Below are 25,715 nucleotides of genomic sequence, written 5' to 3' on the forward strand. Positions count from 1 at the left end.
TTCAACTGTTGTCTATATAATTACCAGAAATAAATCCTGAATACCAATAAATCTAGAGTGCAACTGTGAAACAAAACCTAAAGTTATTTGCATAGAAAGGAACAACAAATTGGAAAAATATCCAGAAAATTGCTTTTTCTTACTGCATTGATCTGCATCTTTTAGTTTAATTTGATTTCAAACCTTTACAAAACAGTACAAAGTATATTTTTCTGTATTCATGCAGCTATGTCCATTAACCTGATTACATCAATCCCATCAATCCAACATGTGAAAAGTCCAAGGTTGCTGATCTTGCCCTGATGTCCCAGATTTAGAGTATTTAGAGCACCTGATGTTTGGTTAACTGCTTCCATGCCGTCTGCCATGGACCTCAATGTTCACAGTTTTACCCCTGAAGAGTCTCAGTGGGTCTGGTTATGGTGCAGGTCAGTGGTCAGCACAGTGAGCAAAATGAGGGCATGCCAGGGATCAGGCATACAATGATGGATGCAGTAATGAGGTGGTTATCTCATCTTTCTGCATTACTGACCTCTGTAAATGTCATTTATTTTTGAAAAAAAAAACCCAAAACATTTGGAATAATCAAAACAAAAGTGACATTATTGAAGATTTACTGTTTAAATATTCAGGAGACTGTTTGTACCTGCCAGTCTCCTTCTGTTGTTGCCCTTATGAGAAATAACTAGCTTGTCTCTGCTTCACCCACAACCCTCTGTGACTAGTGAAACTGCAGATCAGCAGCTTAAAAGGTCATAGAAAACCACTGTTGCTCACTTTGCTGATAGGGTTTCCAGAGCTATAATTTCAATCCTGACTGAAACCGGTACTTTGTACTTGATAGCATTCCCTCGTCTCTCTTTGAGGCTTTTCTAATAAAGGGCATGGCGACTGACTTTACAAAGCAGACAGAGGATCACACATAAAAGTCACTATGCAGAATGATGAGCTAGCTCTAATGGCTTCTTTGCATTTCCTACTGGTCCCAGATGCAGAAAGATTCGGGAAAGGGAGTTGTGCTGAATCAGAGGTGTGTTATGTAGTAAATTCTGTCCCTCAGATGGTCATGGTCTTCATCTATAATGGAGTGTTTTGGGTTGGGTCACAAGAAGGACAAAAGCTAATCCAGTCTGCATTAGATTTAAATCTGATAAACTGTGGGGGGAAATCCACTTGTAACACTGTGAAATCATGTGTACAGTTGTAAGCTCTTCTCACACTTGCCAGTGGTGGCATGTTCCTGTTTGCTGGCTTACTGCGCTGATATTATTGAGGGACAGGATATATAGAGTAGCTGGGTGGCCACAGCAACAGACCGGATTAAATCCTTTAAAAATTATACTATTGGATCTGAAATTTCAGAAAAACAAGATAAATCAGTTTTTTCTTTTCCATACCTGTCGACATCAATTACATTCAGATTACTTCAATTCACAACAAATGTTGTATCGAGGCACTTTACAAAAAAAGTTATTTCAGTTCACTTGATCCTAGTTATCGAACAGTACAGAAAGCTCAACTATTTATTCAAAGGAGTTTTTTAGAAATTTTCTAGAAACCTGGCAGATTGCATCGTCAGCATTATGCCATATTGTTTTCTTTGAATACTCAGATATCCCACTCTAGGAACACACAATTACTCTTGTTTATCCCTGAAAATCAGTCATATTTACCCTAATTAATTTATCAGATTTGGCCTTGTATTTTAAAGTTATTTTATTAGCTGTTTTAGTAAATATCCCTATTTTTACTCTCAATCTTCCTGCTGCCTACATGCATGTGGGTCCTCTGTTCTTTACTGCTTTCTTCATTTTTGAAAACCTTCTTGATACTGAAAATAGCTACTTTAAACTTCCTGCACAACATTCACACCAAAGAGTGTGGTATTTATAGCAACTTGGTAGCAGTAAGGTATGGTGGGTTCAGTGATGTTCACTGTGATGATTTGAATTTAGAGTTCCTGCCCCATAAATCAGTGGTTAGAGCCAGACAAGTTGAAAATGAGCCAATTTGAGACACTTCTGTAATTTTCTGCCCTACAGTGCATAACCCCTCCTAAAGACATCTGTGATTTAGCAATCTGTCTCTGAGAGCAAAGTAATGTGACCAAAGGCAGAAGACCAGAAATTAAATAGTAACTTATAAGTGATGATATGCATGGCAAAAATATAAGAAAATAAGAGAATATTTCCCAAGATGCTGGCTATGACTCATAAGAACTCTGGATGTTTCTTTCATTCTTTAAAGTTGCAAATAACAGAGAATCCTTGATTTATTTTCAGTATCTCTTCATCTCAACTGAATGGGACATCTGGCATGGTAGCGTTACAGGCATAATAACATGAGGAAATGGATGCTTCATCAAGTATCTCTCCCTCTCTGAGCCATCTCTTCTGCTTCAGTGCGGCATTTGGTTCTGTGCTGCTTGGTTTTGAGTAAAAGCTAAATGGTAGAACTGCTATTGCAAACCCACCTATGAACCAGATGAGGAAGCTTTTAGTTATGATGACAGATTTGATTTTGAGGGAACATTTTAAAGTTCAGGTTTTTTGTTTTCTCCAGAACAATTTACCTTTTAGTTGATTTATACCTTTCTATCTGCATGTTTTTTAAATTGGATTGATAGTATTTTGATAAACTATGACATAACATTTTTCAGGAATTTTTTTTTGTCATTTGACTGTATTTCATATTATTTTCCAAAAATCTTTTTCCATTTCCTCCTTCCTTTGACGTTGGTTCTTATCCATTTTTGCATCAGTCAATTCTTCTGAAATATTAGAAAACAATTTCTTGCTCAAACCTTCAGAGTGTGTTTATTGATTTGGGTTACATAACTAACATCCTCAAAGCAGATCCACCATAGTTGTGAATCTTCCAGTGCAATGTGTCTACTTTTTGTGTCCCCACCATCAAGCACTACATCCTTGTTTTTAATAAAAGTCATGTTTATGGTGGCCTTGAAAAGAAAATAACAGTTGCTTCAATTATTATTAAAGAGTGCAGTCTAATGGGAGCCAAAATAGGTAAAATATTTCTAAAATAGCAATGACATGAACACCTATGAGTATTTTGAGAAGCAGATATTTATACGTGGCTAAAGAAATCTGCTGTCACACCTTGCTGGGTTTTTTTTCTATTCTTGCAGCTGACAGTTTCTGTAGGTGATGCATACACTGGACTGGAACATAAATGTGAAACTCACTTCAAAGAAATCAAAGCATCCTTTGAGGAATGACTTTAATAGAAAAATCCGCTTTCATTACTCAGAGTAAATCTTTTGTAACTAATACTCAGTACAGCACTTTGCAGCGATTGAACCAAAGCCGCTCTTGTTTGCTCCAAATAGCATTTTGCTGCACATATATGGCCATCAAATATTTAACAAGGACTTGTACTGCAGAGTAGCAGCAGACAAACAAGCCTTTTTACGTCAGGAGTGTTTGTGTTAGTCATCCCTGTTTACACTTTATTTTGTTTCACAATCAAAGAAGGTATGACTTTGGGTTTTTACAACTTGAATTGAATCCCAGCTTTAGAATGGTAAATGAAGATGAATTACCAGTTGGTGATGAATACTTGATTGATACATTGATATTTCATTTCCCATGAGAAAAAACTGCCTAATCTGATCGGTGACTTGTACATAAAATCACACAGATTGCAGTATTTCTCCTCCAGCAATTCTATCTCATTTCTAGCTGTGGGTGTTGTCATGGTAATTATCTGCAACACAGAGAAGCAGTTTAGTGTTTTGTGGCCTTTTGTGTTTGCACGTAGCATTTACTGTTCAAATATACACTGGCCCCCAAACAGCTGGTGGGGCCATTAGCGACGGGGTAACACTGTAATCTTCCTCTGCAGGAGGAAGAGACTGTAAACACGAGGACGAGAATTTATTTGATTCGTTTCAGTTATCCATTCATGCATCAGTAATCCATCTATCTATGTGCGACATGAATGAGATCTGCAAAGTACTGGAGTATGATGGGACTTGGCTCTCTCGTTGCTTGCAGTTACACCTCAGTGTGGACTGTTCTGGAAAAGAGCGGGGGGCTGAGGGGTTGGACCTCAGTTACAGAATTATTTTCACATGAAGATCATCAGCGACTGCTGATTTCCCTCTGCTCACATCATAGTTCCCCGAGGCTGTTTTAAATCTTACATGCTGTCAATACTTGTTTTGACAGCATTTGTGTTGGATTAAAAATAGCTGGTGGACAACCAGAAACCCCCAAATTGATTTGTTGCATTGCATCATTTTCTACTTTTAACTTTACTCTGAAGAAGAAAAATAATTAATATGTTGAGAATTCATTCTGATTCAGCAGCAAAATCAAAGGTAGTTAATGTTGCTTATGGATGGGTGGATGAATACTTTTACCTCTTTAATGTATAAATATCATGCACGTCAATAAAAGAGATAGACAGGTAAAACAAAACAAACAAAAAAACTAAAACAAGTTCCAAATACATAAGATGCATCCGAGGAATGGAGGGACTAGAGGGATTATGCTCAGGAGTAGGACATTAAATTTGGGACCAATTCATGAAACCAGTTTATCACAAAACACGCCACATGTGTTAATATTTTGTCATGAAATCTTGCAATTTTGTAAATTTTAATCTTAAATTTTAAAGTATTAGTTGCATTATAAATAAAAACAACTAAAACAAATACATTTGAAACATTTTTTTTTGTCCTCATTGTATTTGTGTCTGTATTACATGGTCTGATTTTTTGTGTTAACCTCCAGTGTTGGATTATTTTTATAGATTTATTTGATGTATTTTGCCTACCAATCAGGTTTCAAAACAGGTCACTTTCACTACTTGATTGAGTTGTAAATTATTGTGTATTGGAGAACTTTTTTGTTGGTGAATAACATCATGATTTTGTATCTCAGGCTTCCTCATAATTACGTTTTAATTACTCCAACCCCACCAGCCTCATGGTTTTCTGATGACTTTCTCCCCACTTTGTGTTGTTTGATGACTTTGCTATCATAAAATCCCAGTGGTAGACAAAGTGCAGCTTGTAAATTTTCCTCACATTTTACAGTTACAAAAGATTGTTTCTATGCCTTTAGAAATAGCTTTTCTTCAGTCAGTCAACAAAGCCGGTCTCTTAAGAGAGACCGGCTTTGTTTGTACATAAGATATGTTTTTAACTGCTGCTTTTAGTTGCATCCAGTGGGCTCACTGGTTGTAGGTCACTTTTCTCATGACTTATGACCAGTGAGTGGAGAATTATCTGGGTTAGTGTGTGAAATAATGGACTGCTTGGGGGGGGGAAGAGTTCTCTACTCTAGTACAATTCAATGCTTAAAACGTTTCCCTAGATTATATAGTAGATTCACACTGACTTTTAAAGTTTAGTTCTTAGCTGTAAGTGTCAGTTCTTTTACTTTGTGAAAAAGTAAGTTAATATTTAAGTTGGTCAACTCTTTTGCAACCATTGCTGGAAATAGCTTTTCTGGTGGCTGCTCACACTCTTTGAGCCAGCTATTTTTGTTCTTTATGATGGGATAGTTTCAGCAGGGGTAAAATCGCTACTTCACCCTGCAGCAGAAGGGTAGTTTTCAATTTCATTTGAAGCAATTTAAATCTGTTACCAATCATAATGAGAGTAGAAACAGAAAGAGATTTTAAACCTTTGCATGAATGCTATAAGTGAGCAATATTTAGCTGATTCACTGTTTTTTCTCGATACATTCCTCCCAGAAACTACTCCCAATCACAGTGTTACATTTTTAAAGATATTGCGCAATATTTAAGAAAATCATGTTAGTCACAATTAGCTTTAAGTATCCTCAATTAAACACAAAAAAATCTCTTAACAGAGACTGTGCTGGTATCCACTCCTATTTGTTCCTTCAACTTTCTATAATTGCTGAATGTTGATATATTAATAAAAAATATTTATTGTCGATCTACATTCCTTTATGGAGGTCAGGGATCACAACAATCCATGAATAGCTAAGTCAACAAATAGTTGAGACCAACTCTAAAAGTGCTTATATTTGTCTGTTTCAATAACTAACTTGTAAAAGTATCATTACTCCCTAAATGTTTACATTTATTCTCCAACCACAAACTTCAATGTTTTGGGATTTAGTGGAAAAGAGGAACACCAAGTCATGTTTCCTCCACCAGCGCCTGAAGTTCAAGAGATATAAAAACCTTTGCAAGACAACAAAGTAATTTTATCTTAACACAGCAGCTATACAGAATTTCCAGAAGCTACAGATTTGTCTGTGATGTTGGGAATTCTTATAACTTATTATACAATAAAATGAAAAATAATGGTTTTCTTGGCTCTGCTGTTATTAGAAGCATCTGTATAATTGCTTATGATATGTTGTCGATGAAAGCTCCTGCACCCTTGATAGTCACCTGTTGCCAGTAAGTGCTCATAAATACCAAGAAGGGTGTAGATTTCTATTTACCACTTGTTGTGGTTGATGCCCGGTGTCAGCATACGGCATGTGTGGGCGGTTTGATATCGCTGAGTAACACAGCTGTCTTAAGCAGTTTCTGTGTAATTGTAATCCCTCTGATCCGCCACGCCGTAAACACCAGATAGTAAACTTAGCCTGCAGCTTGTCTCAAAGCCGGCCAGCATCATCTTGCTGTATATGCATACTTGCAAGTAGAAACAAAAATACGCGGAAATACATGTGCCTTTACAATAACACAGTTCGCCTTGTGGCCTCTGCCTTGTATGATGTTCGTAAAGAGTTCAACATAGTGGCTCTTTCTATGGATGCCAGCTCTTCATATGCGGTGTTACATCTGACAGAGGCTTGCTTTTTACTTTTTATTTTTATGAACACTACATTTGGGTTCAAATAGGAGAGAAGAAGAAATTTAAGTATCACTTTTTAAGTCCCTCAAGTGCAGCGCCTGCATAAGACTTATGGTATGAACTCTTTGCTGCATTGCTCCTGGATGTCACTTTTTTATCTATGCTGTGCCAGAAGCTTCAGCTGAGAACGCTCTCTCTCTCTCTCTCTCTCTCTCTTTCTTTTCTCTCTTTCTTTGTCTGTCTCTGTTTCTTTGTGTATTGTGCTAAAGTGGGGGAGAAAATATTAACTCAACTCGACTCTGTAAAGCGTTTATGAAAACTACAGGGAAACAACTCTGAATGGCCCAGCTGCATAATTAATGCTTAGGTGTAGAGTTTAACTTTTCAGATGCTATCAGATCTTAAAATCATGATAGTTTGGGAGCCACTCATGTCTTCACTGGCCCCGTTCAGTCCTGGGACCAACATCCAACTTGGTTGATCTGATCACCTCCAGAAATTAGTAATTACAGATGTGAATTTTGATAAGAATTTAAGAATTTAAGCTATAAAGCACATGGTACGTTGTGCTTTATAGATAAGTTAGTCAACTCTGCTGCATCTTTTGAATGGTTGACTTTTTTTAAAGCAATTTACATGAATGACCATTAATTAAATAAAGGTACTGCGATTGTTTCTGCTCAGTAACAAGGTGAATTCTAGTTTAAGACAACTTAATTATTTGTTGAATAATTAGGATCAGTACATGGCAGATTTATTTATGGATGATTAATTTAGAACAAATATATATTTCTAGTGAGTTAGAAGACAAGTGTTATTTAAAGTAATTCAGTAAGTACCTGGTGCAGGTTTAGAAAAGGACAGGATTTTTTTCCAAATTTTGCAGTCTATCTCTGTAACTGTAACTGTTTCAGCTCATCTCATCTACTGGAAATAGATAAATGCTGACTTTGCACTTGCTTTAGCTGCCTGCTTATCTCTTTTTCCAAGGTTTAGGGTTTGGTTCCTGTCTTTTGGGCTAACAAATGCTTTTAATATTTCTACAACTTGACACAAACAAAGAAGGAAAGGAAATTCATTTTCTCAAAATGCATCATGAGGAAATAGAATCACCAAATACTTATCGTAAATATTTGATGATTCAGATATTGATGTTAGCTGTTTGTTAATTACGTTTGGATGGACTTGAATCCTTTATGTAATCCTAGGCACCAAGGCTAAGATAGTTGAGTCTCTTGGGTCAATTGATATTGAAAGTGAATTCATGATTTTGAATAAAACAAAAACAACAAAAAAAACAGGAGAGCATAAGCATAGTGGAAAATCTTTTTCTTGATATTGGATTTATGCTGCCATTATCCTGTGTTGCATTCTTACTTTAATTTTTTTTTCAATTGAAATCTTTTCCACACTTTAATTGAAATATGAAGTATGCATCTTACAGAGATACATTTATTTTCAGCTAACAATCATTTTTATCATTGAAAGAAAGTATTAGTTTCTATGATTCAAAAGAAAACAAAATTTAACACAATAATCCTTTTTAGGGGGCTACTGATTTATTAGTTAATCCCTAAACTGAATTCCTTCATTTTTCGGATTCGGTGAACAGCCTACTTACATGAGAAACCAATGTTTTCTACCTTCACAAAGGTTTGAAAGTCAGCCATTGCTGACACTGTTGCCAACTTAGCCTCTTTGTCACTGTATTTAGTGATTTTTCAGACAAAAACAGTCAGCACTGGCCAAAGTTAGAATTTGCAAATCAGACTTTTTAAATATTGGTGATTAGCTAGAAAACTCCAGTCAGTGCAAAAAATATGCATGCCTACTTATATTGTCTCTTCTTTCACAGATCTAATAATGAAAGCCTAACTCTATCTCCCTGCCTCACATATCGTCATTGAGAAAATCTTGATAAAATACCAACAATAATGCGATTTTAAGGTCAAATCCATCTTCTCCACTCCACCTTTTACTTGTTGATCTACAATTTGCACATGACTTCACTCCTCCACTTTCACTCTCCACCCACTCTCCCTCTGTTACCTTCTTTCCTCTAACAACAGGAGAGGCTGTAAATCTGCATTTATGAACTAAACTGTGAGCAGTCGATGCCCATCTGGGAGCTGATCTGGTTGGCAGAGAAAGATGCTGCACTCCATATGCGTTCTTGGCAGAGGGGTTTTTGGATCAAGCACTTTTTTTGGTCACGTAATTAATAAAGAGGCTTCTCAAAATGTATGAAAACTTAGTAGTGATATGATTACATAGTGCTCATGACTAATAATATAGTTAATAATATGGTGGCAAAACACTATCTAGATTAAGTAACGGACATCTGAAAAGTTATTAATTGACTGAATGTGGTGTTTTATCACATGACCCAGAACAAAGGTGTTTGAGACAATGAGGTCATGAAAAGATAAGTGTCTCAAAGTGCAAAACGTCTAAATTATGAAGCAAAAATCTACTGAATCCTCAGATAAACTCATAGCAATGGATGGAAATAGAAATGACCCATGCAATCCATGGGTCATCCATGCGTTTAGACATCAGTTTGTGCATTCAGCATCGTAAAACAGCAGAACATGGGGACAGGTCTCTGCTGGCCCTGACAGTACAGAGCAGAAGCCAAATAAAGTCAACATGTTACATAACGCAGCTAGTTCGTACACAGAGAAAGAAGACATTTGGTGGGTAATAATAATTTATCAAACACTGATGTTTCATATTATCAGCCTATGAAAAGTTTTTACAATATTTTATTTGAAGTAATGTGCATAAGACAGTCATGAAACATAAACATAACAAATGGTATGAAGTGTCATTGGTAAAAAAAAAGAGACATTTCTAATGCAAAGTTGTACTAAAAGTTGCATTTAAAGTCCATTAAGTGCCAACTTTACATTAAGTGTCATTGTTTACTGAATTACACTTCATGACAACAGTCATAAACATTCATTAAAACTCCTTCATGTTCATGACAGATGTTATATCAAGTTTATGACAGCGTCATGTCAGTCTTATACATGAATAAAGTGTTACCAAACTCTTTATTTGCTTGGATCATACATGTTGAGCATCTGATCAGGTATTTCTTAGTACTGAGCAAATTTGGGACATATGCAAACTTTAGATTATGTGATACAATTTAGCTGTAATTAAAAGATCAGAGGGGGATAAATGCTAAGAGTTTGTGATCTTTGAGACTGAAGTCTTAAGATAAAACAAGTTCTATCTATTTAAGTTTTGTCATTCCTTTTTGCTGGGAGTTATTGCGTAGAGGCACATAATTACAAAAAAGTGTAATATGTATGTTCTCCATAAACAGTTTCAAATGTTAGTGCATTGTTAAATTAAAGAGGTGGGTAAAATGGAAGAATATACAAGCCATCCAAAGTAAATTTGGTACAAGCACTGAATACACATCAATACTTAAAAGCAGCATAACAATGACAGCGATTAGTTGTTAATTAAATGGCCAAAGTTCACCAAGTCCACATCTTTAAGGGGTGCAAAACTGCAAGTCAGCAAAAAAAGATTATAGAAAAAAAATCTATTAACAAAAAGAAAAAAAGGCTTATCTTCCGACAGGCTAAATGCTTGCTCTGCTTCTCCTGAAATTCAGATCAAGGTGCCTCACCTAAGTAGTTAATTAACAACCCAGTTTTCATCCATCCATCTTCTATACCCGCTTATCCTTGCAAGGTCTCAGGGGGGCTGGTGCCTATCTCTAGTGCTAATTGGTTGAGAGGCTGGGTACACCCTGGACAGGTTCCTACTCCGACACAGGGCAACACAGAGGCAAACATCCACACACACACACACACACACCCGATCCCTCTAAAAGGCAATTTAGGGAGAAAACTTCACTTAACATGCATGATTTTGAACTGTGGAAAGAAAAGCCGCAGCCTGAGATTCAAAAGCCAGGATCTTCCTTTTGCAAGGTAACAGTGCAACTGTGACAACATGCAGCCTAAAAACCACTTTTGTCTGAACAATATTACTTAGGTTAGTGTACTTTATAGAAGGACAACAGTTTGAGTTACCTTTAGATTTTCTAGAGAACGTCCGAAAAAATCAATCCTGTTTGATGCTCAGTTAATCATTTATTGGGAGTTATTTGAGACTGTTTGCATCAACTCATCTCTGAACAGCTTTATGGAATCTGCAACTGCGATGTAAGCGTCAGCACGAATGGAAACAAATAAATTGAAAAGGTCGATATGATAAATGTAATATTGGATAAACTACATCCAGTCCTTCAGAATGTAAAGTTCAAATGATCAGCAGACAGCAGCAGGTTGGATCCACATGCTTTTTATCCTCTTTGCACATGTCAGGTGTTAATTGCAATGAAAAAGATCTTAAGCATTAAGCAGCTTTACGGGGGATGTTTTTTCCCTTATTCCTGCCTGTTTCCAAGATGAAAAACCTGGATCTATGACAGGGATGAAGCTTGTTTATGTCATTTATGTGCATACTGAGTGCAACCACACCCCTTTGCCTCTTTTATAAACATTTAAATGTTATGCGTGCTGGCAATTTGATGAGGGCAGGTCAAGTTGAAAATCAGATGATCCTGGTCATCAGCTGATTTCTTGTTGCGTCTTTAGTTTTCCCATTTATCTATGTGAAATAGATATTTTCACATAGATAACTGGGACAAGAGCAAATTACAGTACATCTTGCTCTTTGCCTCCAGTTTAAATATGTATTTTACAATAACACCATCATGAGAAATTAGATTATTAATAATAATTAGATTATTTACGTAGGCTAACCACCAAGTTCACAATAGTTAAACTACAACATATCAAATTTAAGGTGAAATGAATGCTGCCTTATCTCACCAATAATTTTATTTGAAGTTCAGTTCAGTCTAGTTTCAATATAATTCAATATAGCACAGTCTTACGCTGAAAGTAAAAAATAAAAAATTCAACTTTTAACCCGAGATGCATTTTTGATCATTAATCTTTGTAAACTTTCTCTCGATAGTTCAAAGTGGGAGATATACTGTATTTCCGTAAACATTTTGCTGTGGCTGTACTTGATGTTCCCTTCATACATGTTTCACTGATGTTGGGTTTACCTGCTTTAACTTCACCACAAATCATTTATTGTCATTTATAGTGCCAAAAGAGTGAACTACTTCAGGTTTTCCAACTGATTTAGGTAGATGGCAAATGGCAATGGAAGAAGATTGAATTTGTGTCTGTGGATCAGTTTTGATTTGGCCATGTATTTGGGCTCATTATCCTGCTGAGAGACAATTGGGCATATTTTACCTTCTCACTGTGTGGGCTGAGAGGATAAACCTGGGTCATCATCCAGCTTAGTGACTGATGGCCAAAAAGAAGTCTTCCTCTGTGTTGCATAATGGTTACACCCAGAACAGGGGAACCCTGCTATTCATACATTTTTCTATACAACTTAGGTGATATTTTTATAGAGCATATCTAAAAAATGTTAAAGAAAATGCAGCTTGGGAAGCTGAAATACCAAGGCACAAAGATGCTGACTAATGGCTGCCGTTTTCAAAGCAGCCAATATCAAAGCACCATTCATTTTGCTTGCTGCTGATTGGTTGTACCCCAAAGAACAAAGATAAGAAAAACTGGAGATATTAGCATCTGCAGTAGTCTTAAGATGGTTTCCGCTGTGTGTATTAATTCATATTTAAGCATATTTGGCTTTTAAGCTGATAAGATATATTTTAGACGGGGCTTGAAGTATTCATGGATTCTTTGATATTCATGGGTGGTTCTGGTCCGTGACCCCACGAAAACCAAAGTCCAAAGTACTAATTAAAATATTATAAAACTAAAATCAGCTTAAAAATGTAAATGGTAAATATAAAAACAGATGTTTCAGTGGTTCAATTGCACCATGAGTGATTTTGTTAAGAGGTATTTCTTAATATGGCATTGTTTTTTTCACTAAATTAATGTACTCAGATGAATTTTCTACATTTTATAGCGAGAGATTATGTTAATCCAGTAAAATATTATTTAGATTTCAGTCAAATGTGATTGGAATTTATTCATGTAGTGTCAATAAAAAAAGAATTACAATGAATGTTTACTTTAATTTAATATCATATTGGACAAAAACATCGCAGAAGGTAACAGTGAAGAATATAACCCATTTTAACAAGAGACCTTCAGTAAAATCACTCCAAAAATGTAGGATTATGCCATGACCAGCAGGGTGGATGGAAGGACAGGTTTCTGACAGACACAAAGACATTGGTCAGGAATATCAGCCAGAAGAAAACACAGCTGTTCCCTGAGCAGCTTCACCTTATAGCAGCATAACGAAAGTAAAAGGATTGTTCAGGGTCACCCTGTAAGCCCAACTATAAGCCTTATCACAAAGAAAAGTTTTAAGCCAAAGGCAGGGTGCCTTCCTCTTAAACCCAAACTGGAAATTGTTCCACATGAGAAGAGTCTGATAACCGAGAGCTCAGTCAAGTTTGCAAACTCAAAAAAGTGTAAGTTAACCTGAAAGTTGGAAAAGAATTCAGCTGTTGTGAAAATATAGCAGCATGATCTCTTAAATACTGTTCATGATCTTAGTGTGTTAAAGTATTTAAGGTGGATTAAAATGTTGTTTTGGATATAACTAAAGCAAAACTAAAATATTATTACAGAAACTTTTACTGCACTTCTGAACGAGTTTGGCAGGTAACAAGCGTTAAAAAAGCTTATGGTGATTGACTACAGTGTAATTATATTAAAATACATCAAATAAAGTTACAAAATAGAGTGGTTATTTAATCTAAATAAATTCAAAGTGGCCATTTAATTTTTTTGTAAATATTTTTTAACTCAAATATTGTTACTGTTAAATCAACTATTTATGAACAGTTATTGGTTAATATATCAGAAAACAAGAATATTTACAGGTGTTACAAAACTTTGGTTCATTTGTCTTTTTCTGTTTACTTTGTTAAATGTCATTCCATTTTGCACTTCAGAAATATTCTGAGATTCTTTTCAAGGCACATTTTTTACTAAGTATTTTTTTCTTGTTCAAATTATATTCTTTTTGAATTAGTGTGTTATTCCACATATTTACCAAAAATGGACTCATCTTGCACATATGCTCACACACAGATAGCATGCTAAACATATTTCTGAATCACCAAGGAGATCCTTTTTAGTGTGAGCACAGACTAATATTAGAAAGGCTTTAAAACATCTCAGAATAGAATCTTTAAGCCAGCTCTCTGACTCTTTCACAGATAAATAATTTTTGTTATGGATGTTAAGTTTAACAATTTTTGAGAGCTTTTTTTCATTTAAAATTTAAAATACTCATCACTCCCACAGGTAACCAGTGTAACAGAGTGACTAAAAGATTTCCCAGATGAATTGGTTGAAACAGTCGTCTCATTCCTGTCTTTGATCATGTCATCATCACTTTGCCAGGACAGGTTTATAAATAGTAGACCTCTATCAGTACTGTTCTATACTGTACTGCAATGTATGCAGCCTTCAGAATAGAGCAGCCTATATGATCATTGTGTGCCATCAAGGTCAGCTCCATATCTCTCACTGAATTTAAGGTGTGAAGGCACATATAATCCTAACAGTAAAATTTAAGGCATCACTTCTTCTCAGTTTAATTGACCAACCTCGTTTTCTGTCTTAAAGTAATAGCATGGTTGGATGTTGATACAACATGTTTAAATAAAGCAAAATCTAATGGTATTATATTACGTAATATCATGTAAGGTAGATAATTTCGTTTATACAATGAGTTCAAATTAGAGATACATGCTGATAATAATTGTATCTGATTTTGATTTCCTTTTACAAACTTTAGAGTAAGATATTTGAAGACTCCATATTTTATTATGTCTTCTTGGGTTGTCTATTAATTGTTTATTAAGGGGCATACTTAATATTACATTTAAATTTGATTTTGAATCAAGGACAAAATGAGCAAAGTTGACACTGTCAGCGGTTATTGTCAACTTATAGTAGGAATTAGTGCAGATGTGGTTAGCATTACTAAAATAGCAGTTTCTCTTGCTGTTCAAGAGAACAGAAATGCTTGAAATCGTTTTCCAACATGTCTTACTTTCTTTCAGACTGATGTCTCAACATTTCTAAAAGATACAATCTACTTCATAATAACCATCCTACGCTATCCTATGCTTCCTCCTAACCCTACCCCAACAGATGTTCAAGGTGACCTATAGAGTTGATTTTCACAAAGGAACCAAAATAACCAGAAACAGAGATTCCAGGCCTTTTCTCAACAGTGACGACATATTGCCATGTCATATTATACACCAAACAGTTGTAGCAAATGTTTGGTGTTTTTTTAGTTATTTTTTACTGATTTCATTTTCTTTATTCTAACTACAAATGCCAAACTTTGATAACATATCTGTTGATAATACAGGTTATATGTGTATTTTGATATTTTCTTGCAGGAAACTAAAGGATTTTTTCTAACATAAAGACTAAAAATATACAATTTAAATATATAATATGAGAGCTGTGCTGAGAATGTGCATCTTAGTAGAAAATGTGCTACATTCTGCTCCTTGGAAAACCACATTTAGGCCAGGCTATTTCTGAAACAAAAACCCCAGGCTACAGACCTGTTTCTGTGCTTAATTCAGATTTTAATTCAGTGAGTATGCCTTTTGTCAAACCATGATGACTGAGCTCCACCTTCTTGATGCATATGAGTCATGACTTGAATAAATTGTGCAAATTGCATTCGGGAATCTGGTTCATTTTTGTTGACCTGACTGTGCTTTAGTTGATTACACGTGTCCTTGAACCCCAGTTCAACAGCGGCATATGTGAACATGAGTGAACATGATAAAGGTTTGGCACATTAGGCCTGCTCCCCTGTGCCACAGAAGTCCCCACTCGAGGATAAGCACTGCAGAGTCATTCAGAAATTGCATGTCATTTACTTTATACTGCACATGGAAATTACTACAAGGGAAGATATCACTTTCACACTGCTCTGGATCTAAACCCATAAAGATGACTTGCAATAGTGGTCTGAAACAGATGAGCAACTAACCAAACTAAACTACCAACCCTCACCAACACAGCCTTATTTGGGCCAGTTTCTTCCTCATGTAAGATTTATTCATGTCATTGGGGCAAGTGTATTTATTTCAGCTGAAGGTGTAGTAGCAACACTACTACCTATAGATCACCAGCCATCATAAACTTGTGTGACAGCTCACTAGTCTCCAGCAGACTGTGGTCCCAGGCTCTGATGCTTAATCCATCATGTTTCCTTCAGTCCCAATGTTCGTTGTTCATCAAGGCTGGAGTAAAAAGGACAGCTGTAAAAGATGGAGTGAAAACTCCTTCCATTTTCTTTTCACTCACTGATACCTGATGATCTAATAAGTAGCTGACTCTTTAATTAATGCTGCTTGATATTCGATATTTCTTTAAGTTTTCCTGAATTTATACAATCTCTCTTTTGCACAAGGAAAATTGCTTTTTATTACTGCAGTACTGAGCTCAAATAGAAATATTTAATCATTAAGAGAAAAGGCAGAAGGAATGGTAAAATAAAAGGACCTAAATGAGTAAAAATGTAAGATTCCATGCCTGACAATTAATATTACAATAATTATAATGATTATTCTTCAAAAATCTAGCTTCCCATCACTGCCCACCAACCTAGAAGCCTACACACAACCTGCACACAGAGCAATGCCATGTGACAGTTGTTCAAGCTTTTCACAATGGGTCTGTATTTCTAAAGCTAATTGGTGTAGCTCAAAACATGTCAGCACAACAGCATGTTTCTTACTGTGTTTCTGATCGCAGACTTTTTTAAAATGTCTAACAGAAGAAAATACCATAAGAGCATTTTTTTAAACTAATTAATATTGATGGAATCTAAAGTTAGAAGGAGCAACTAAAAATGTTGCTGCTGTTACCTTAAAGCTCCAGAGTTCAAATGTCAGTCCAGGTTTCTGTGTTTAGCTTTATGTTCTCCTCATGCACAAGTTGGTTTTTATTGGATTCTTTTATTTATTCCCACAGTTCAAAAGTGTATTTTTAGGTAAACTGAGATTTTAAATACTCTTGAATATGAGCAGTTCTTGCTCTCATACATGCATGTGATGGATTGTATTCAATCTCTCACCTATTGACTGTGTCTAACACCCTGACCAAGATAAAGCAGCTTTAAAAGAATCAATCAATGCTTACCGCAGTGTGTTTACATTTATTCACAGCAATGAAACATGACGTAACACACACAGATGTACGTCAAATAGTTTATGTAAATTCAAATGCATGTTTGAATTTTGAACACAATGTCAATGCAGTAGTCCTATCACATAGAATCACAATAAATTATATTGAGTTTTGAGGTAAACGGAAAAAAAATTCTCGGAAATTTCAATATTTTTGCAAGACATTGAGGTTGGATTTGGAGATCTGCACACTTGTTGAAGAAATCGGTAATTTGAATATTTTAGCAATTTGTTCATTCCTGAGAAATATTTGGAAGAAATAATAGGGGACTGATTGTGCAGAACGTCCTCAGAAACACAGGGAATTTCACAGGATCCCAGAGTTCCTAAACACATGAAGAAGTGTTATATACGTTTTCCTTGCTATCGTGGTATGCATGACTTCTTGACTGCAAATCTGCCATCCCAGCTGCCTGTGTGACCTGTAAGTGCATGAATCCAGTTGAGGGCCATTAAGGCTACCTCAGTGCCAGCAATGCTAACCTGCATGTTTGCCTTGCTATCCCATAACGTCATTCAATTGCAGCAAGTCCTGGTTTAATTTTAAAACCTGTCATAATAGTGATTCTGCAGATTGAACTGTTCTTGTTCGCTGTCTTGTATATTTTCTTTGTGTTATTTTAATCCTTGTCTTATTCAGCAAGCAGGATATATATAGAGATACAGTATATGTTTCTTTATTTGGTTGTTTTTGATTTGAGTTGTTCTGTGATTGTAGTATTCTTGATCTAAGTGTGTCTATTTATTTCTCTGACTTTAGTTCTCTCTCCTTCTGTCCTCTCCTACAGCAGTCATATTTAAAGCTACTACTGCTGTTAATGTTGTATATTTTTTATTTGCCTGTGTTTTTGCCTTGTGTTTTTCTTGTTGATGTCTTTTGATCCTCTGTGGTGAACCTTCTAACCCCAGTTCATTCTGTCATGGCACCGCTGCAGTCCAGGATGATGCTGCCCCAGGTACCCAGGAGTACATTATGTTACGGCAGGACTCCATCCACTCTGCGGATATAAGGAGTAAAGGGTCCCCTTTTCGTGCTAAGTGTCACGAAATCTTCTGCTGCCCACTGAAGCAAGTTGTCCTCAAAGAAAGTGCAGAGCCCGAAGGTTTGTGTGCACCACCTTCTTGTCTTGATTTACTGATGCTCACAGTTGCTGCTCTTTTCTTGCCCTCCCCATATTTCATATTCTGTCTAAGGTGATAGTTCTCCACCCCTTCAAACTAGGCTCTCCTTCATTTCTGCACCATTTTTAGAGAGCATGGCGTGCGCTTCTAGCCAGCTGTACCATGGGTTCACTTGTGCTACTTTGTATGTGTGCGTGTGTGTTTGAGCACAGCGTACAACTTATTGCTTAGGGGGTATTTCCTTGCAGAGAGCCTTTGGGACATTTTTTTCTCTTTATCATGCAAACAGACTGGTTTAGCATGCATTTGAATGAACGCATGTGTGTGTCTGTGTCTGCCTTCATACTGCTTAAGTTGGTCTGAGGAGCATAGCATCTGTTGTGCTCCTGCACATCCCACCCTTATGTCAACCCATTAACTCGGTCATTGCCACCCTGAGGCACATGCTCAGACCAATACAACGTGCAAAAAAAAGGGGTAAAATATGGAGTCTGCTGCCACTCTAATGAGTTCAGTGACTAGGCAATTTTAAAAAGGAAGATCTACTTCAAAAAGCCTCATAAAAAAATGAGGCACTTTTTTTATTCACCCCTTCTGGGGAATTACACTTTATATTCATGACTAAAGAATGATAAGTTCAGCTAGAGAATGCAAGTCAACAAGACTCCCACCCTAAATTGTTCTATGTGCCTCCTTTCCTTCATTCGATGAATCCATATGCTCTGCAGCTGGTGTGTCTATCAAGTTAATTAATGTCCCTTAAAACCTTTCACACTTTGTCATATTACAACCACAAACTTCAATGAATTTCAGTGGTATTTAATGTGATCAACTAACATAAAACAGTGTGTAGTTTTACAAATGAAAATCTGAAAAGTGATGTATGAATGTGTATCTACCCACCAGTGTAACCTGCCTTCATATGTCACCTGATTTGTTAAAAACACATCTGTACTTTAGCCTCTATAAACACAACTTTTCTGTGTCTCAAATAGAGAACTAGAAAGGGCCAAAATGTGGAAGAAGGAACTATGTAAACATGTTATCAAAATGTAAAATATATGTTTTAGAAAACTAAGACTGTACATCATTGAAGATACACTCTGCCAGTACAGAAACGTGGTGGTGGCAGCATCAAGTGTGATTGCTTTTCTTCAGCAGGGACAGAGAAGCTGTCCAATAACATAAAAAAATCATTGCTTTCACAGTTAGTTTCTGTTTTTGTGGAAATCTTGTGCAGACATTGCATTAAGAGATACCTACTAAAACTTAACAGTTTTTAATACTTTTATATAACAAAGCGAATAATTTGTCTATTTTTATATAATTTTTGGCCAAACTTAAGAGCTCCTCATGTGTCCAACGGCCTGAGGTGGCTCTGGAGCTGCAGGATACAAACCCATTAGACAACTAGAGTCCAGGCAGAATCTTTTGGAAAGACTTGAAAATGTGTCACCATAATTCTGTCTATGCAGTCTGAGTTTTATCTACTTAAAAGAAAGAAGGGAGAATATTTCCACTCTTTCCACATAGAGAGCTGATAGAGGTATATCCATAATAGATGGTTGCAGGCCAAAGGATCTCCTGTAGCAGTCAGTTTTACAGTGTCTGAAGAAGATCCTGACTGAGGACACTGTTGTATGACAATCTGATGAATAGGATGATCAGCATGGTTTATGTTCTTTCTTTTTTGAACAATCCCTCACATGATGCTTTACTACAACTACTACACTTCACAATTATGTACAACTTTGTGTTGATCTGTCACATAAAATACGTGTCACGATCTATGGTTTTTACATGACAAAATATTTTAAACTAAATAAATAACATATAAAACAATTCCAGGGTTTTGAATAATTTTGCTTGGTACCCTGTTCTAACGGTCCCGTTTCTTCCATCCCAGCCAAACATAATTTCCCGTCTAACACTTTCTTCCCTTATTTAGTTTTTCTGCTTTGAAGTTTGCAGATGCATGAAAAATGTGCAGAAACTATTTTTGCTTCCGGGCTTTGTTCAGATAAGGATGTGTAGTTATGAAAATATATTTAAATAACAAGCATGTAGCCATACCCTGCTTTGTCTGGCTCTCCAGCTTTCTGCTCCCCATGCATTTCATCTGTCCCTGAGTGCTAAGATTGTAGAAACTGTCTTCTTTTTCAGACTTCCTGATAGGTAAGAACTCTCTCACTTCTGATGCGTTTGCTGCAGTGTTTTGGTCTGTTTTTGCTGCATCTAAAAATGTCTCATGTTTGGCCGTGTATCTGCAGTAAACATCGGTTAACCTGTTGATAGCTTCCTGTGTACTCTCTGAAGAGCTCAAGCACATGTACTTACGCTTGTGGGAAAGAGAGAGGAGGGTAAAGAGATACAGAAATGATGTGCGAGCAGAGGTCTGCTTGGAGAAGCACAGATGTATTATTCAGTTTGTCTGTAGCTCTAGTTGGACGTGACTGAATTTACAAAGCAAGGAGGGGAGACTACAGCTCTTACGTAAGCGGTTCAGAAGACATCATTAATGGTGATGTATGATGCGGATGGATATTGCGTAGAACTGTGTGTGTAGATGACACATGGAAATGCGGTCCCCGGTTTAAAACTGGGACAGAAGATAGAAAAAAAAAACACAAGATAGTATTTGTCTTCACTTTTATCAGAAAATGGATTTTGATCTAAAATCTTAGGTTTAAGGCAGTGTTACCATGACAACACTACTGCAACTGGTTTGCACTGCTCTAGTTAAAGCTTATCACAGATTTTAGATTTTATGATATTTGGCTATGTTGTAAACAGTTTGTAATTCGCAGGGCACTGCAGCAAAAATGTGCTGTCAGAACCGAGCCTGGCTGTCTGTCTTACCTGCATGATTGAATTTTAATCTCACAATAACTACTAGATTTTAAATGGAAGATGCGCAACAAAGCAGTGGTACATGTACAGTATTTAGGCAATAGCACTGTAAATGATGAGTTCAACACATATCAGTGTGTCTCTGTAGATCTACAGAGAGGTGAGGACAGAAAGCCTTGGACTCCCTCTCTATTCCCAGACTTGTATCTGTGACCTTATGCTGGTTTGAGCTCAGTAATGATCTCTGTGGATTAGTCAGTGTCATTACCTCATGGCTGATTTGGAAATCATTTTGTCCTCTTACCTCCCCTTTTGTTTGGCTCTTTGACTCTGTTTTGTTACTCTACAGAAGAAGTGAAAAAACATGGTGCCTGAGGGGGGCTGATCTGTGTAAATATCCATCCATATTTCACTCAACTGCAAGACTTTGTTTACAATTCCAGGCCATGCAATATACAGAAAAGAAAGTCAGAGGTCCCTGAAGAAATCTAAATACATATTAAGGGCTTCTGATGTTTTCTATTTGTGTAATTCTGTTTAAAAGATAATGTGAAGTGTTAGTCCTGTTGAGTGATGCGGCATATGGCTCAATATTCAAACTTGAAGGCTAATTGTTATGTTTATAAGACCTCACAGCAGGTTAAAACTACCCAATGGTGTCCAGGATTCCCAAGCTCATTCCCATGTGCCTTTACTGCAAAACATGTTAAAAACTTTATTTCAATGTGAACCTGAGGATGGCTCTACTGTACTGTCTCTATGCTGCTGTAACTGCAAAATAATTTCCCAGCTGGGATGAATAAAGTAATTCTATTCTATTCTATTCTATTCTAGTTCTTCACACAAAGGTATTTCCTCAATATTTTATTGGTCATCACAATGATATCAACACAAGATTCTTATCTGTAAGATTATTTTTTTCTTACAATTTGAGTAATTTCCCTTTAAATATTATAGGTTTCTGTACATCTACCAACATTTTCAATCTTAGTATTCTCATGGAAATCATATCACTGTTTTCTCATATCAGCAGAATGAGAGGATGGAAGTGAGGGGAACTTTCTGTGCAAAGCATAGTGTTTAATACTGTACTGTTTTGCACTTTAATCTTAATCTAGCACAACAGTGTATGCTCTTGTCATGCTGTGTGGTGTCAGAGGAATCATGCATGCATAATTTTAAATTTGGGTCATCTTATTCTCACTAGTCTGAAGCATGGACAGCTCATAACATTCCTGGGACTCTCAGAAACCTGCTTCTAGGTGCAATTTCTGTGTTTTCTACTTCCCTGCTGTGAGGCCTATTCCAGCTCGAACACAGAGCATGCCAATCCCTATGTGTGAAGGGGCTGAGCATGACACTTTTTTCCCTATTTTTTAAAGGCGTGGATTCTTTCTTTCAGCTAGTTGGCGAGATCCGCCTCATTGCAGTATGAGCATTGGCAGGACACCATGCACATAGCAATGACGAAAGCACTACAGTAAATTAAGCTACCTGGAGTGCTGCCATCCAGGTGTGAGTGTGATTAGGTTGTGGCCTTGGAAAAGGACCTGCATCCTCCTTTAAATTCCCTGATGACTAATCCACACCAGTGTGAAAAACCCACACATCATGAATCAGCTGCCACTGCTGCTGCCAGGCTCCTCCATGCAGCACCACGGATCCAAACATGCTGCCACCACAATGATTAACCACCGCTGAGGTTTTGTGTCTGCTCAAGCAAGTTAGGAGACTCTCAAGCTCCAATAAAACTTCTTCCAGTCTCTGCACTGACCATCCATGATCTGGCGGATTATTAATGGCACAGAGTGGACTTAGTCTGGTGTAAAGGGGGCCTAAAAGAAGCCTGCCAGACCCTGGCAGACCTAAGGGAAATTTAGTCAAACTCTTTGTAGAACACCCGTTTTAAATAAATTTTAGGTTTTGATTTTGGCATCTCTTTTTGATGAGTGAGACAATGACCACAACATAATAACATAAACATATCTCGTAAAATAAAGTATCACTTGTAAAAAAAAAACGCATCCATTTTTAAAATTTACATATGCACTTCATATTTAACAGTCTAATAAGTCTTTATTGTCATTACAGCATCCGAACCCTTTTTATAAGTTGTAACCAGCTTTTTAAATGCTTTCACTGTTATGTTAACAGTGTAGCATAACAGTGAAGTTATGCTAACAGTGAACAGTGAAGTTATGCTACATTGTTAACATTTAACATTTGTTAACAAATGTTATCATTTGTTATAACAATCATAACAAATAAAGATCACAATCCAACTAACAGTAAAAACTGTTGAACACTTATAGAAAATTAACGACAAAAGAATTAAATTTAACAAAACTAAATACAAAACTCAAAAAAGTTATCAGGTAGAGATAGAATGTGGTCCAACATTCTGAGTGCTCAATCCTGAAACCTTCACTTCATTCCATGAGCAAAGTTATTTGATTAGATGAATGAGTAGCAGCACCATTTATTTACTGGATCCAAGTAGAAAACTCTTGACAGTGACTATGATAATTAGATGACACAATTATACTATAGGAAAGTGGTTTTACTTTTCATGACAGTGTAAGCTGTCTGCTGTTCTTATATTACATATTTCTGTCTTGTAAAAATATACACACACACTTAAATGATGCCCACATGTCAAATAAATTGCTTCTTTCCTTTAAATTGATCTCTTTTCATGAGCTCTGTTTCTCTAAACAAGTACATAAATAGCTGATGCATGAATAAATCATGCGGATAAGAATGTCCTTTGGTGATTTGAGAGGTTGAGAGCAGGGATATATCAGTCTTACATCAGCAGTGCGAGTCCTGCTTACACTTGACTGTAATGAGGTATAAATTTGTCATGTTAAAGTAACTGTGACACCAGCAATGCGTGTGTTTTCTCCTGAGTAAACAAGTGTTAAGGTATTTAATAGGTGCAATGAGGCACGCTGCTGAGTCAACAGCATGGTAATGTGAGGCCAGCAGCAAAGTGGCTTCAACTGTTGCCAGGATGGAATTCACACATAAACACATATGATATTATCATGTTACCTTTTTATGATAAACGCAACTCCACATAAAGTTTACAATTCTGGGTCTCTGATTGCTCTTGCAGTTTGATATCCTTTTTACTTTAACCCTTAAATTGTGTTGTAACTCTGTCCACAACATCCTCTTTGTTCTCAGCAGAAACAACTGGTGATACATTGGTTGCATGTTTTCTGTCCCAATTTCCACCCACCAAGCCACAGCCTATTTTCAAAATGACAATTTAAACAATTTGTCCACCAAATGGTTCCCAAAAGCAACTGTGATTTTGTTTTTCCATTTCTGTGACAATTCCTAGAAGACTTTACTTAGTGAAAGAAACTGTTTTTCCAGACATCACTTATTGCTCTTTGCTCTTGATCTTAATCAGATACACTTTACAAAATAATGGTTCACATGAAATATATGTCATCCATGTGGCAGGACAGTGCCTCATTGACTGCAGAGTAAATTCTAAAGTATTCACACAAATTTAGGATTTTGAGATTTAGGTAGAAAAAATTATTTGAATTCAATCAAGAAGTTTATGATAGGAAATAAGCCAGGTATCTCTCCAAATGTAATAAATGAAAAAAGAGCATTGATTTTACAAAAAAGCTTGTTTTTAATTACATTTCATTAAAAATGTCATTATGTTTTATGCTTGTCAAAATTAAGTAGAAAAAATAGATGGTCAGATGGCTAATCTTAAATCACTTAGATCAGAATTGGAAACAAAAAATCTCTTTTTTTGGCTAATGGCAACTGTTCCAATTATGTCCTTTAATTTTCACAAATAGATCACTGTAAAAATGTGGGTTGCTTCAGTTACTCACCACTACTTCATGTTATATTCATCATAAGTTTGTGCTGTGTCATAGCTTTTAGCTTTTCATCTTTGGTTTATTTTGGCTTGTTGAATGGAGAATAAATCAGGAAGAGATGTTACCAGGCTCCACTGCTGCTGTTTGAGCAACCATAAAGCTCAGATTTTTGATTTTTGTGTCTCTATATTACCTCCTGTCAGATCAAAGAGCATTCGCATTATTCGAGTAGCCCATCCTTTTTATCAACAACAACATCAACAACAAAAAACATTACATTATTATTATGTCACAAAACAATTTGGAGTTATGCAGAATATACTAATAGATTCATATACTTTTAATTACTGTAAAATGTTATATTTCTTTGAAAATTATGTGTTAAGTCCAGTAATACTCTGTCTCAAATGTCCAGAGTATATTTAAACCAAATGTATATGAGTAAGAGGCAATATTAATGTAATTTAATATGTTGGTCCATTCCTGCTTGGTAGTTCAACATTACATTTTCTTTTTAATTGCAGAAAATTCAGAACATGTTTTTCTTAGTTCAGCATCCAAGCTTTCTTTTAGTCACCATTGAGTCATGCTTTTGTAAGTTTTGCAGCTTGTGATTTGAAAAGCCATGCTTTTTCAATGGAGAAATGTTACCTGGATGGCAGTGTATACATCTGCAACAATATGTATCGTTTAGCAATATTGATTCAATCACAGTTCAGCCAGTCCAGTCAGAATTTAGGATCTCTGTGCTGGAGAAATCCAATGTTTCTTAAAGTCAAAATTCAAAAATTTCTTCATTAACTCTATGACTGCCATG

The 25,715-nt window shown here is 36.2% G+C and overlaps 1 protein-coding gene across 2 annotated transcripts in view; it reads left to right on the forward strand.

Moving 5' to 3' along the window:
- The window catches only part of fgf13 (fibroblast growth factor 13), a 101,144-nt gene that overhangs the window by 28,517 nt on the left and 46,912 nt on the right, over positions 1–25,715 (forward strand). The window contains exon 4 of one of the 2 annotated variants that reach the window (XM_005799505.2): positions 18,008–18,175. The exons of the other annotated variant lie outside the window; for it this stretch is intronic. Coding sequence (XP_005799562.2) covers positions 18,008–18,175 — 168 coding nt within the window. The remainder of the gene's footprint in view (positions 1–18,007; positions 18,176–25,715) is intronic. 2 annotated transcript variants of the gene reach the window in all.

The sequence above is a fragment of the Xiphophorus maculatus genome, chromosome 23 (genome assembly GCF_002775205.1).
Source record: "Xiphophorus maculatus strain JP 163 A chromosome 23, X_maculatus-5.0-male, whole genome shotgun sequence".
In the NCBI taxonomy this organism is placed as follows: domain Eukaryota; kingdom Metazoa; phylum Chordata; class Actinopteri; order Cyprinodontiformes; family Poeciliidae; genus Xiphophorus; species Xiphophorus maculatus.